The 14,142-nt window shown below is 37.7% G+C and overlaps 1 protein-coding gene across 3 annotated transcripts in view; it reads left to right on the top strand.

Moving 5' to 3' along the window:
* The window catches only part of INTS4 (integrator complex subunit 4), a 237,356-nt gene that overhangs the window by 207,290 nt on the left and 15,924 nt on the right, over positions 1–14,142 (top strand). For 2 of the 3 annotated variants that reach the window (XM_037840819.1, XM_037840818.1), the window contains 5 exons: positions 2,201–2,281; positions 4,581–4,711; positions 10,442–10,501; positions 11,939–12,098; positions 12,324–12,467. In XM_037840819.1, the coding sequence (XP_037696747.1) occupies positions 2,201–2,281; positions 4,581–4,711; positions 10,442–10,501; positions 11,939–12,098; positions 12,324–12,467 (576 nt within the window). The remainder of the gene's footprint in view (positions 1–2,200; positions 2,282–4,580; positions 4,712–10,441; positions 10,502–11,938; positions 12,099–12,323; positions 12,468–14,142) is intronic. The other variant, XM_037840820.1, reaches the window with a different exon arrangement.

The following is a 14,142-nucleotide window of genomic DNA, read 5'->3' as shown; positions in this document are numbered from 1 at the left end:
TGAATACAGTTAACAGCACTGAAGTATATATCTGAATAAGATTAAAAGGGGAAATTTAGATTGTATATATGGTAACAATAAAAAAATTAAAAAAAAAATCCATGGAGGTACACTACACAAACAGTGAACCCAAAGTTAAATCATGGACTTTAATAGTTCTATGAAAATGTGCTATCACCAGTTGTAACAAATGTTTCATACCAATGCAAGCTGTTGGTGGTGGGGTGGTAAATGGGAATCCTGTATTTTAGGCATGTTTGTTCTGTAACCCACAATTTCTCTAATAAAGAAAAAAATTTTAGTTGCTACAGCAAATGCAGTTGTTTTCTTGATTTTCCTTTCAAATTATTGCTAGTGTAGAGAAACACCACTGATGTTTTGTATGCTATCTTGTACTTCGCTGAATTCATTTATTAGCTCTAGTAAATTTCTTGTTGAGTCTTCTGGATTTTCTCTTTATAAGAGCATGTCATCTGTGAATAGGGATAATTTTACTCCTTTCTTTCCAATTTGGATGCATTTTCTTTCTTTTTCTTGAAGTAAAAAGCACTACCAGTACAATGATGAATAGCATTGGTGAAAGTGGGCATTCCTGTCTCGTTCCTGATCTCAAGGCAGAGAACTTTCAGTCTTTCACTGTTGAGTATGATGTTTGTTGTGGGTTTTTCATATATGCTCTTTTTCATGTTGAGGAAGTTCCCATCTATTCCTGTTTTTTTTTTTTTTTTGAGGGTGTTTGTCAAGAAATGGTGCTAGATTTTGTCAGAAGTTTTTTTCTGCGTCAATTGAGATGACTGTGATTTTTTTCTTTCATTCTATCAATCGGGTATATTACATAGATTGAGTTTTTTTTGTTGAACCACCTTTGTATTCCTGGAGAAACCTGCTTGGTACTGGTGTATAATCCTTATAATATGCTTTTGGATTCTTATCTGCTAGTTATTTTGTTGAGGATTTTTGCATCTCTCTTCATAAGGGATAATAGAGTGCAATTTTCTTTTCATGTGATGTCTCTATCTGGGTTTGGTATTGGGGTGATGTTGGTCTCATAGAGTGAATTAGGAAGTCTTCCCTCCTCTTCAATTTTTTGAAGAATTTGAGGAAGGATTGGTGTTAATTCTTCTTTGAATATTTGATAATATTCACCAGTGAACCACCTGGTCCTGGAATTTTCATTGCTGGGAGGTTTTTGATTACTGTTTCAATGTCTTTACTTGTTTTTGTTCTGTTGAGATCATCTACTTCTTTAGATTTAAAATTTTTTATAGCCTAGACTTGCCACTGTCCAATAAGATAGTTGCCAGATACATATGACTATTGAGCACTTGGAGTGTGGCTAGTTTGAACTGAAATGTGCTGTATCTGCAAAATTCACACCAGATTTACTATGAGAAAAGAATGTAAACTATCTCATGATTTAAAAAATATTGATTGCATGGTAAAATGATAGTTTCTTGTATATATGGGATTAAACTATATTATTGAAGTTAATTTCATTTATTTCTTTACTTTTTTTAATGTGGTTACAAGGAAGTTTTTAATTACAATGGTGACTTGCATTATGTTTTTATTGGACATTGTTAGTCTAGGCTTTCTGTATGTCATTAGATTATGCTTAACCTTAAGAAGAACCCCCAAAATAAGAGACTAGAGCGGAGGTTTTGATGAGAGAGAAAGCCATGTGGATAGATAGGAGAGGAGAGAGATGGAATGTAAAATCTGTGGATCTTTTGTCATAATTTTGACTGTAGAGAGACTGAGAGAGGGAGAAATCTAGGAAAGTGCCCTGATTTCTAGTTTGGGTATTTGGATAAGGTGATGGGGTTATTCAAATGATAGTGAGCACAGGGGCAAAGAAAGAAGAACTATATAGTCAAGGAAGAGAGGAAACAAGAAGGGCTCCAAACCCAGGAAGCTGGCTTGCCTGAATGTTCTAGTGAAGCCTTCAAAGCTCCTGCAGTCTGCTTCCAAGTAATAGTCTGGGACGTAGCACCTTTGGGCCAGTAATTGGGTTGAATGAGTAGAAGGTCATTTAGCCCAGTCCTTTGGTCTCCTCTGTGTATTATGTAGGGCTTACTGGTATACAAAAATAGATTGATTGAGAGGATGTCCTGATCAGGATAGATTTTCAAAACAAAATGAAAATGTAAATCTAAATGATAGCTCAGTGTCTGTGATCTCTCCTGGTTTGTTTGTGAAGGCCTTGCAGGAAAAGCTGTGGAATGTAGCTGCTCCTTTGTATTTGAAGCAGAGTGATTTAGCCTCAGCAGCAGCAAGACAGGTAAGCTGACCAAGACCTTTTCAGATGCAACTTTGTCCAGGGATTGTCTGTTCCATGTCAGAGCCAAAGGCCTTCATATGGCTTCATGACTCTGTTATGGCCTCCCTAATTTCAGCATCTAGTAAGCATCTTATTTACTAAAAAGTAAGTGATATGAGAAGTAGCACAATTAGACACTGATTTTGTTCTGCCACTAATTTGCTGGCAGATATTGAGCCAGGTTACTTAAACTCCCTGGAGTTTTCTTCCTCTGTAAAATGTTGGAGTTGAATCAAATGATTTCTAGGATTGTTTTGTGTTCTAAAATATTATCAGTTTGTATTCCAGATATACTAAAATATAATAAATACTATCATGAAAATGAATCTTTCATCTGAAAATTGAATGAAAATCATTGAGGCTGTTTATATTTTTAGCCTGTACCATGTTTTGAAGTTTCTGTTCACTTCATTAAGTAGTATTTATTTTTATTTGCCTTGAATTTATTTCTTTTTAGCTTTTTTAATAGTTTCCCTTTGTTCTTAGGTGATGGGATTTTGTGAACTCTCTTGTGTTGTGTCTTCGCAATAGTGAATCTATATATGACCCAATGATAATGACTGATTATGACCGAGTAGAAAGCTAATGATGGAGACTATGATTGTTACATTACAGTTCTCTAAATGATTTCATGTTTATTATCCTAGTTAACCCTCACAATAACTCTATAAGTCTTCAGTCCATTTTCCAGGGGAGATAATTAACGCTCAGCAAGGTTAAATTCATAGAGCTATATATATAGGTATTGAAGTCTGGACTTGAACTTAGGTCCTCTGACACCCAGAATCTGTTTTCTTTCCACTGTGTTCCCAACCTCTCTGATCCAGGCTTCCTCTCAGGCCTGCTATATGGTTTCACTGTAAGGGAGCAGAACTGAATGACTAGAACCACTACCTGGGCTGTGGTGGCACCAAGGAGCAGTAGTTTGGAAGAAAGGAGGAAAGGAATTCCATTGCTTTGTACCAGTTACTGTACTAAGCCCTTTCCATGCCTGATGTAATCCTTTAGATTTTATGATGTTTGTGTTATTTCTTCCTGTCACAGCCCAAGGGGGCTTTGCCAGTCAAAAGATCAAAAAAGATGCCGAGCATGTTCTGAAACATGAACTTTATTTGGGGCTTTCTCACAGGGAGGCAGAAATCAGCAGAAATCAAATGGCTTTTTTCTCGCTGGGTGGGTACCACTTTTGCAGGGAAGTTGGCTGCATGATTGAAAGAGGACAGCAAGCCAGTTATAAGGGTGTAAGAGAAAGCCATTCCTAAGGGTGGGAGAGCATCCTGTGACATGGGGGTGGTGCAGGAAGGAAAGAATTATAGGATGGGGCTTTGTAAATAACCATAAAGAGTGATAAAACTTGGGGGCCAGGAAGCAGGTAGACTAAATTAACATTCTTGCTCTTTCGTGAGACCAAGAGTTTCTCACCTCCTGCTTACTTCCCATTTAAAGTTACAGTTTACCCTTTTTCTCTTTACTAGCTTACAGAGATGATAGGTTAAACATTAGCTGCCTAAGTCACGCAGACTGCTGTGTGCCAAGGTCCACAGGCCTGTTTTGTTCAGGCCAGGGGCTACCACACTTCCCTATTTATAGACGGGGAAGCTGGGGCACCATGTAATTAAGTAATTTGTCTTACTGTTAGCAGTAGGAGAGCCTGGAGCCATTTCTCTGACCCCTAAGCCTCCAAAGGGAGGTAGGCACAGAAAGGAAGAAGCATAAGTTGGAGAGACTTAGGTGCATAGAATTGAACAAGAGTTTAAGATGCAGTGGGCTGGGGCTGGGATCATAGAGATTGTTTTATGCACTTATTCCCTCTCCAAACCTATGTTTCTTCAGACACATCAGGCCCTTAGTAGTCTATCTGGATTTTATATATACATGTAAGTAAGTAAGTAAGGGTAGGTCTTAGTTCCTCATACTTAATTCTTGAGGATTTTTCCTGGGCATTCTATTTCTATGCATAGTATATATTCATTTGTTCCCATAGCACAGTTGAGTGTGGTATAGGGTAGCAAGCAGTGCATTAAAATTTCACATCATGAACTAAGATGATTTTATGATCAGATTAATATTTTTTGTTGTTTGTTTCACAAGTCATGCATACTATACTTATTTATCTCAACACTTAGAGCATAGGCATTTAAAGAAAAACCCTCTCAGTTCAGAGTTTCACCTAGAAGATCTTTTGATAGAATTCTGTGTTGCTCTCAAGTAAGATTATTGTGATATGTTTATTACTAATAATTATTGACCTTTCTTATAGATCATGGAAGAGACCTACAAAATGGAGTTCATGTACAGTGGAGTCGAGAATAAGCAGGTGGTGATTATACATCACATGAGGCTGCAGGCCAAAGCATTGCAACTTATAGTAACAGCACGAACTACTCGAGGGTAAGATGTGGGGCTGGCCAAAAGGGATGGCATAGTCCTCTCAAAGACACTTCCAAGTGCATTCAGAGATCTCACCAAGGGTTATGATAAATGAAGTGATATTTATGAAAGATTAGCTAAGGAATATGCAATCTGTTCATTTTTCCAGATATTCCAAATTCTATTCTTGGATCAGATTATTTCTCTCCCTTCCTAAAAACCCTCTCATGACTCTCCATTGCCTATAGCAAGACAAGAGATTCTATCTGACATTTTGTTTGATGCCACTTGATAGATTTCTTTAAGAATTTATTGCCAGGAATCACTGTCTCTACTGATGAGACTAATAAGGTTTCTCCCAGGCAGTATAGAAAATTTACCATGGAGTCAGGCTACCTTGTTGAAATCTAGTTGTTTGATTATGAACAGGTTTGTAATCTCAGCTGTGTCATCTGTGTTGTGAAGAATATTCTATGAAGAATAAATGGGATAATACATGTAAAAGCACTTTTAAACATAGTTTTTGGTATAGTAAAAGCTCAATATAATGGTAGCTATTAGAATTTCTGATAATGGAAATTTGCTCCCTCTGAAATCAGATTATTTTGATGGTGTGCCATAATTTGATTGAAAGTGATGGGTGTCATAGATCTGTGTAATGCAGTACTTATGTAACTGGTTGCCTGCCAATTTACAGCCAGATTTGATGATCATTCCAACAGCTGTGTCAGCTTAAAAGTGGTTAAAAAAAAAAAAATAATAGAAATCTTTAAGTAAGTACTTAAAAATACTAGGTCAGAACATCCTGAATATTATTCTAGGTCAGAACATCCTGAATATTATTGTATTTCTTTACTTATCTTATAATGATGTGATAAACTCAATTAAGATTTAATCTTAGAGATACTAATATATTCATTTAAGAAATGTTTATTGCCTACTATATGCCAGTCACAACTGAAAAAAGACAGTTGTGATGACATCTGCACTTTTTATTTAAAGATATATAAGCTTTGCTGTTCTTCCTCCTCTTTTCATCAAACAATATAAAATGCTCATTTCCCCCATATCATTATAAAGATACTAATAGATGTGGTGTTACTCTTGCTATATTTTCCATTTGGATGAAAAAGAAAAAAAAAGCAACAGCCAGCAGAGTTTCATCCAAATGGAAAATATAGCAAGAGTAACACCACATCTATTAGTATCTTTATGTTGCTTTTTTTTTCTTTTCCTTTCCTGAGTTTTGCTAGATTGATTTTCTGTTTTTCCCCTAGAGGCTTGAAAGTTCTGTCCCCTAATTCTAACACATTCAAATAAGAGGCAGTGTAGTGGCTAAGAGGGCTATGGTGTCCCATTGCCTAGGTTCAAATCTTCACCATTGCAAATACTGCACATGTTATTTTATACTTCTGTGTCTCTGTTTGTTTCCCATCAGTTAAACAGGGATAATAGTAGTACCTGCATCTATTGCATAAGGTTGTTGTAAGGATTATTGAATTATATCTAAAAGCCCTTATAATACTATCTGGCACATACATAATAAACACCTGAACTTATAAATTGGCATAAAAAAATTAAACAATGTGTGATCAGTTCTGCATGTTCAAGATCAAGATGAAAGCTTTAGTGTGCTTTTATTTAATAATTCTACTCTATCATATTGTTTATAATGTATCCCTTATTTTAAGAATCTTTCTTAAAATGTGTAATTATCTTTATTAGAACTACATTATCAAAATTATTTAGCTCCAGCTTGGCTTTTTGTGTTTTTTTGGTACCATATTTCCCCTTTTAAATTAGTTTTATATGTTGCCTTTTAGTATTTAATGCTGCAGCAAAGATCTGATGTCAGGTGTCCTCTTTCCTTTGTAGGTAGCTTATGTTTTTTGGCTCAAAGCTGTAAAATTTTCTTTTTCTTCTTAGAATTCTGAAATTTCACCAGGATATGTCTAGGTATGTGTCTTATTTGAGTATTCCTGCTGATCTTCAGTAGGACTTTGAAGTCTTAACTCTGTTTTCAGCTCAGAGATTTTTTTTCTCTGTTATTTCTTTGATTATTACTTCTTCCAGCCACTCCAATCTGTTACACTGGACATTGGATCCTCTGGATCCTTTTTTTCCTATATTTTATCTTCTCTCTCATAATTTTCATTTTTGTTCTTCTTCACTGTATTATGAGTAAATTCCTCAATTTGATCTTTTAATTTAGCACTTGAGTTGTCATCATTTTTTATTCTATTATTCATTGACTTGAGTTTAATTTAATTTCTTTAATTTCTTCTCTGCACTTTTTTTAGTTGGACTTACTCTTGCGTTATCAGTGCTATATCCTTTCAGATCTCTAAGAAGTTTCTCAGCTCTCTTGCCTGACATTATCTTATTAAAGGTACTTGGTCTTCTTTCCAGCTCCTGATTATTCCGAACACTTGATTTTCCATTGCTTTTGCATACTTTTAAATGAAAATTTAGATTAGTGTAAATTGGTAGCTGGTGTATGCTTCCCCAGCAGTTGTAGGTCAATATTTGATTTCCCTTAATGAGCCTCATTCTTTCCATGCTTTCCTTGCTCACACCAAAGTATCATGTAGGTGAGGCTACCTGCTCTGTTGAGGTTGGGAGGAATTTAATTGCTTGGAAACTCTCCGAACTGGTTCTATGAAAGCAGGCCAAAAAGTGGCACTTCTAGGCCAGATTTCTTTCCTTCAAGTCCCTGCTTGGCTGACCTTAAACCTCCCAACCCTGGATTAACTTCACTGTAAATTGCATTTCCACTTCTGGTCGTTTATCAGAGTTAAGACAGTTTTAAGTGTTACTTTTATTTTTTTAGGAAAAGAATTCACATGAATGTAGCTTATTTTAGAGTTGGTTTCAGTAGAAAGATTAAACCAACCTTGAAACCGTTATCCTATGTGTTTATATAAGGGAGGAGTATTTGTTTTCTCTTGATTGGAATTTAAACTCACCAATGAATAATACATTAATGAAAATAAATGGGAAGTTTCATGCAGAAATTACCTTATAAAAAATAGAAAATGCACAAAGTTCAAAAATAAATTTTGTGTGGTTAGTAAATTACCTTGGTTTAGCATGTTGCCTGGATTATATAGGTTTGCAGGGTTACTTGGTCAAGTAAGGCAAGAGAGAGAAGTAGCATACGCTGATCTTTAGTTAACTTGCTAGGTCTGTTTTCTGAAAACCCGATGAAGGTAGTATGTCAACTATGTTACTAGGTAAAATGATTGCTGAGTAGTAAGTTGTGTCTAGATTGGGAGTAATTATAATTACCTGATTCAGACACCATACCTTTTTTATTAAACATTTTTTATTGTGAAATATAACATCTATGCAAAAAATATTTCAAAGGGAAATTGAACAACTAGTTACAGAGCAAATTTCAAGGTTCAGAATGGGTTACAGTTCCACAACTGTACAGTTTCTTCTGGCTGTTCTAATTGAAAAGAAATATCTATGTAATGATTCAGTTTTCATAATCATTTGTTAAATCCTAATTTCTCTTTTATAACTCCTCCCTCTCATTTGATCATCCTCATTCTTCAGGAATATTTGGGCAATGGCCATTCTAACCTCTTCATGTTGAAAAGGGGTAGGGGGATGCAAATGTTTGATGTTCTGGGAGAGACTGGTACCTCTATGTTTCAGGGCTTATCTGGCATACAACCAATCTGGAGGTTTTAAATTTCTGAAAAATAAACGTAATAAGTAAAACTTTTATAGAGCCTTAGATCGAACCCTGGATTTTCTTTAGGATTGTAAGGAATACTGTTGGTTGGAGCTTGGCATACAATGGCAATTTGCAATATCTGGCTGAAGCTTGCATAAGAGTAACTTCCAGAATGACCTGTTGACTCTATTTGAAATCTCTTAGCCACTGAAACCTTATTTTGTTACATTTTTCTTTTCCCCCTTTTGGTCAAAAGGCATTGTCTATCCCATGATGCCAGGGCCAGGCTCATTCCTGGGAGTCATGTCCCATGTAGGGGGGAGGGTAATAAGTTTATTTGCAGAGTTTGGCTTAGAGTGAGAGAGGCCACATCTGAGCAACAAAAGAGGTTCTCTGGGGATGACTCTTAGACATAATTATAGGTAGGCTTAGATTCACCATTATAGAAATAAGTAAGTTTCATAAGAGCCAGCCAAAAGATTGAGGGCTTGGCTTATTAAATTGGGAGTCCCAAATGCTTGAGAGAATATCACTTTTTAAATGTCTGCCCCAAATATTCTGGAATGGATCAGGGTATTACAGTAAGGTATATAGAATCACCAGATCTCATTCCCTATTCTAGGCTCCATGTATTTATAAACTGGCCAGACAGGTTAAATTAGATAGTGTGCTACTGAAAATTTAAATTTTGGGACAAAATAAATATGAAAATACAATATCATCTTTTACCTTGTATTCTGATTTACCTTAGTCCCAGCCAGATCAGCTTCATTCATATTTCTATCTAATTGAAATCTGATGTCAATAGTTGCCAGATACCATACTGTTTTAGTTTGCTAATGCTGCTGGAATGCAAAACACCAGAGATGGATTGGCTTTTATAAAAGGGGGTTTATTTGGTTACACAATTACAGTCTTTAGGCCATAAAGTGTCGAAGGTAACACATCAACAATCGAGTACCTTCACTGGAGGATGGCCAGTGGTGTCTGGAAAACCTCTGTTAGCTGGGAAGGCACGTGGCTGGTGTCTGCTCCAGAGTTCTGGTTTCAAAATGGCTTTCTCCCAGGACGTTCCTCTCTAGGCTGTAGTTCCTCAAAAATGTCTCTCAGTTGCTCTTGGGACATTTGTCCTCTCTTAGCTTCTCTGGAGCAAGAGTCTGCTTTCAATGACTGTCTTCAAACTGTCTCTCATCTGCAGCTCCTCTCTCAGCTCCTGGGCATTCTTCAAAGTGTCCCTCTTGGCTGTAGCTCCTCTTCAAAACGTCACTCACAGCTGCACTGAGTTCCCTCAGCCCGTCAGCTCATTTATATGGCTCTGCTGATCCAAAGCCCCACCCTGAGTGGGTGGGGCCACGTCTCCATGGAAATTGTCCAATCAGAGTCATCACCCACAGTTGGGTGGGGCACATTTCCATGCAAACAACCTAATCCAAACATTCCAACTTAATCCCCACTAATATGTCTGCCCCACAAGATTGCATCAATGAATATGGGTTTTTCTGGGGTACATAATACATTCAAACCAGCACACATACCTTTGGGTGTCATTGAGTACAGTGATTCTTGTAATTTGGTATATCCTCTCTTAGACCTTGGATGCTGTGCCTGTGGGTTTGTATAAGAGCTTTTGGCACCTATGGGGTATGAGGCATCTAAACCACATCATCTGAAATCTATAGATCTTTGCACCTGAGCAGTCACCTGTAAGATAGATTAAAAAAAAAAAAAAAAATAGCTCCTGGACAGCTATATATACAGCTGCAAGGACTCCCGCAAAAGAGCAGCATGACAGTGCACCCTCTGTGATCTGTGGTTCCTGTCCTATGCTGTGTGTGGCCTGTGATAGTATTCGATTCTGAATATTTGTTGCTCCTGATGAGCAATGTTTTAATCAGAACTTGGGATTCTAACAAATATTTCCTCCCAAATCCATTAGATCATTTTTATAGTGCAAATAGGCTCATTCTCTTGTCATGTTGGCTCAGGTTTCTGGGGCTTGGTCCTCCTCACTGCAGATTTCATAAATGAATTATCTATAATTATTGTTTTGCATTTCTTCTCTACAGAGTTGACCCCTTATTTGGTATGTGTGAAAAATTTTTACAGGAAGTAGACTTTTTTCAGAGGTAAGTCTTTTATCACTCTTCTGGCTTATCAAATCTTGATTATGCAGGGATGTAGCACTTATAGGACAACAAGAGCTATCACCAAGCCAGAAACCCTGGTTTAGCCCATGCAGCCAAACTAACTTCTTGTGGCACTATGCCTTAATAAACTTAAAAAGTTAGAGCTTCAAACCTAAATATACACTTGAAAGCTAGAAACATCCAGAATCATTTGGATTCAGCACTACACTAGGCCATCAAAAGACAAGTACTACATGGGAAAATTCGTAAACTTTTTGGTGAAAAAATCACAACTTGTCTGTTTTTCTCAACACTGTTTTTAAACTTGAATTTCTCCATAATCTACAGACAATTGTTCATAATTCTGGAGGTAACTTTTATTTTGTAGAATATATATGTTTCCTCAGAGTTCTCTATGAAGCAAATAAGACAGATTGAGTAGATGAAGGGAAGGCTTGTTGAAGAAGCAGGAGTCAAGGTGTCCTGGTAATATATATTGGGATAAAGATATTTATAGGGTTTTAAAGGCACTCTAATTCTTATATTTTATTTCTTCCACCCCTTGTTCCTACCCCCATGAACTACCAAACCTTAAGTTTGTTTGACTACAACTCTTAACTTGTTTTCCATGTGGGTGTTACAGCATCCTGTAAGGCTGGGCTGCAGTACCACCCTTCACCAGCAGGTGGTGCGCTCTCATAAATGGTAAAAGCTTGGTTCTTTAAGATCCTGGCTTAGAATTTTATTTAAATTCATGACTTTCTTTTGGTTTGAGATTTTAGATTAGAGAGTCTGCTTTTGCACAGTTGGGTTGAAGATATTTTTGAAAAGGTGATAGCTCTGAATTGCCAAATTTCTTTATCTGCCTAATTTAGATTCCCTGCACACATATCAGGTCCTCCAAATATATATATTTTTTTGACTATCCTCTGGCAGAAGCACCGTGGAATCAGTCAGAGCTGTGAATAAGTTAACTTCTCTCAATCTCAGTGCAGCATCAGTCGTCTCTGAGTGTCAGTGCTCCTATCACTTAAATATGCGCTCCATGAAGACACGCATGTTTTTCTCTTTCACTCACATTTATGTCCCCAGTGCATAGAATAGTATTTGGCACATGGGAGGTACAAAACACATATCTTTAAAATTAATGAATATGTAATATGAAAATAATTCCCAAGTATACAGGAAGGTTAGGATAATAAGACAGATTAAAGAGAATTCCCAGTACATAATAGGTATTGAATAAATGGAGGTTCTTGTGATAATCATGTCAATAAAGTATAAATTATCTGGGTGGGTATGTTGTTCTATCTTTGTCATGAACCATGAGCTCTCTTCCCTGTTCATCATTATTCCCACCTTGGAGATTGGCAGATATTTGGGGCACAGCGTTTGACAAATGAATGAAGAGACAGTTGCTTGTGTTTTTTCTTCCAGGTGTTTCATTGCTGACTTGCCCCACCTACAGGACAGCTTTGTGGACAAACTTCTTGACCTTATGCCCCGACTCATGACATCTAAACCTGCAGAAGTAGTCAAAATTCTACAGACCATGCTGCGGCAGAGTACCTTCCTGCATCTCCCCCTTCCAGAACAGGTGAGGCTCTTTGTCATACCCCTTTAAGTTAAATCTGTCTAGACAGTCAGCACTGCTCATGTTGGCAATTTTCTTTGAGCACTGGACCAGATGGGCTTGGGTCCTTCCTCTGACTTACTCCCATGTGCTAACCCATTAAAGAAGGAGACAGAAGGGCAAGGATTATGTTTTATTGCCCTGGGCTAAACTGGCTTTAGAATCATCATATTCTCTTCTTGCTCACAGATCCACAAAGCCTCAGCCACTATTATTGAGCCAGCGGGCGAGTCAGACAACCCTTTGCGGTTTACATCTGGGTTGGTGGTGGCCCTGGATGTTGATGCAACCTTGGAACATGTGCAGGATCCTCAGAGCACTGTGAAAGTCCAGGTCTGTCGGGTTTGGGTCCTTATGGAGTTTCTAGGCTGAACTTGTATTTAAAGATGTAACTTTAGCACCCTCGTAATCTCTACCCGAGGGACAAAAACTAGGGGGGGAGTAGAGATGGCCCTCTGTGGAAAAGGACCTGGGCTTGAATCCCACCTCAGCTACCGAGTGGGGTGGAGCAAATTACTTTAAACTCTGAGACACAGATTCTACAATTGACATATATGAAGTCCCTGACACCTAGTAAGTATCTGCTAAATGATAGTACCCTTTTGTTTTTCATAATGTGAAGTTAAGACTTTGTATTTTCAGGCCTACCTGCAAACTGTAATTAAAAACGCTTTTTTTCAGGTGTGGTTGGGGCAGCAGGCAAACACTTTCATGGGTAAGAAACCACATATTTTTTCCCAAGTTAGATATATTAGAAACATATGAGAGATGCAGTAGAAACACGAACCAGTAGAGTGATATCACCAAGATGGCAGAATGAGATGCTTTAGAGTTCCATTCCCTTACAGAAGCTTTAAGCAACAAGAAAAAACTGGAAAGAGCCGTCTTTCTCAGAGCTTCAGAAAACAGTTAAAGGGTCACAGTAATAGGGTGAGCACCAAATCAAGAAGGCAACTTACTTAAAAATGGTAGGAAAATCTCATGGTGCCCTTGCTGGCCCTTCCCCTACCCCTGCACTGGCTTGGTACGGAGCAAGCATGTATTCCTAGGGCAGGTCCATGGTCCCAGAGGGAAAAAGTAACTTTTGTACACATATAAGGGTGTATACGGACTGAATCAGAATACTCATCGCAGGTTCACCATCCCAGAACTCGCCTTGCATATAAAAGCAGACTGCAGGGCAGAAAATGCCTAGGAAAGCAGGGAAACCACAGCTGCTTGGAGCAAAGGATTGCCAGGTTTGGTACATACAGTGTAGTGACCAAGATATGGGGAAAGACTGTTTCCTAGGGTAAAAGGGGGAAATTCAAATCTGCGTAAACAACGGTATTCCCAAGGTCATGAACACATGACCAGGACAAGACAATGCTTATAAGAGATGGAATGCTCTTTCACCTAATTGGTATCCAGTTCAAACTCTGAAGGAGAGCATTTGCACAGGCTAAATCCGCAAAGACTGAGGGAGGTGTTTTCTTTTTTTGTTGCTGTTAGCTCCTGGCATTCAAGGAATTCTCTGATATAACACTAAATAGATAAATGCTTAAGGAACAGATGCCTCAGTGACTAACTTTCAGAAATGAAACATAAAAATGTCTAAGACGCAACAAAGGTTATAAAACCTGAAACAATGGATTCTGTGGAGGAACAAGGTGAAACATTAGAAACCATCAACAAGGAAGACCAAACCTTGGATATACCAAAAACTTTTAAAAAACTGTCTTATATATTCTCAGAAAGCAAAAGGAAAACAAAGACAAAGAAGTAAGGGGGAATCAGGAAAACAATAGCACAAAGAAAATATCAATGAAGAGATAGAAATCATAAAAAAAGGAACCAAACAGAGCTGAAGACCACAGTGAAAGGAATAATGTCAGCGTGCCTGCAATGTGATGCTTTGACTGTGAAGACTGGTCTGGGGCTGGCTGCTGGTAATCCTTAGGGCTCCTTGCCTTTTCTGTCACCATGTCAATATCCTCTCCTCTCTCTATGGTGTCCTTTACTTTTAAGG

The sequence above is a fragment of the Choloepus didactylus genome, chromosome 6, assembly GCF_015220235.1.
Source record: "Choloepus didactylus isolate mChoDid1 chromosome 6, mChoDid1.pri, whole genome shotgun sequence".
Taxonomy (NCBI): Eukaryota; Metazoa; Chordata; class Mammalia; order Pilosa; family Megalonychidae; genus Choloepus; species Choloepus didactylus.
The sequence above is the reverse complement of the archived record's forward strand: the minus strand, read 5'-3'. Positions and strand labels throughout refer to the sequence as shown.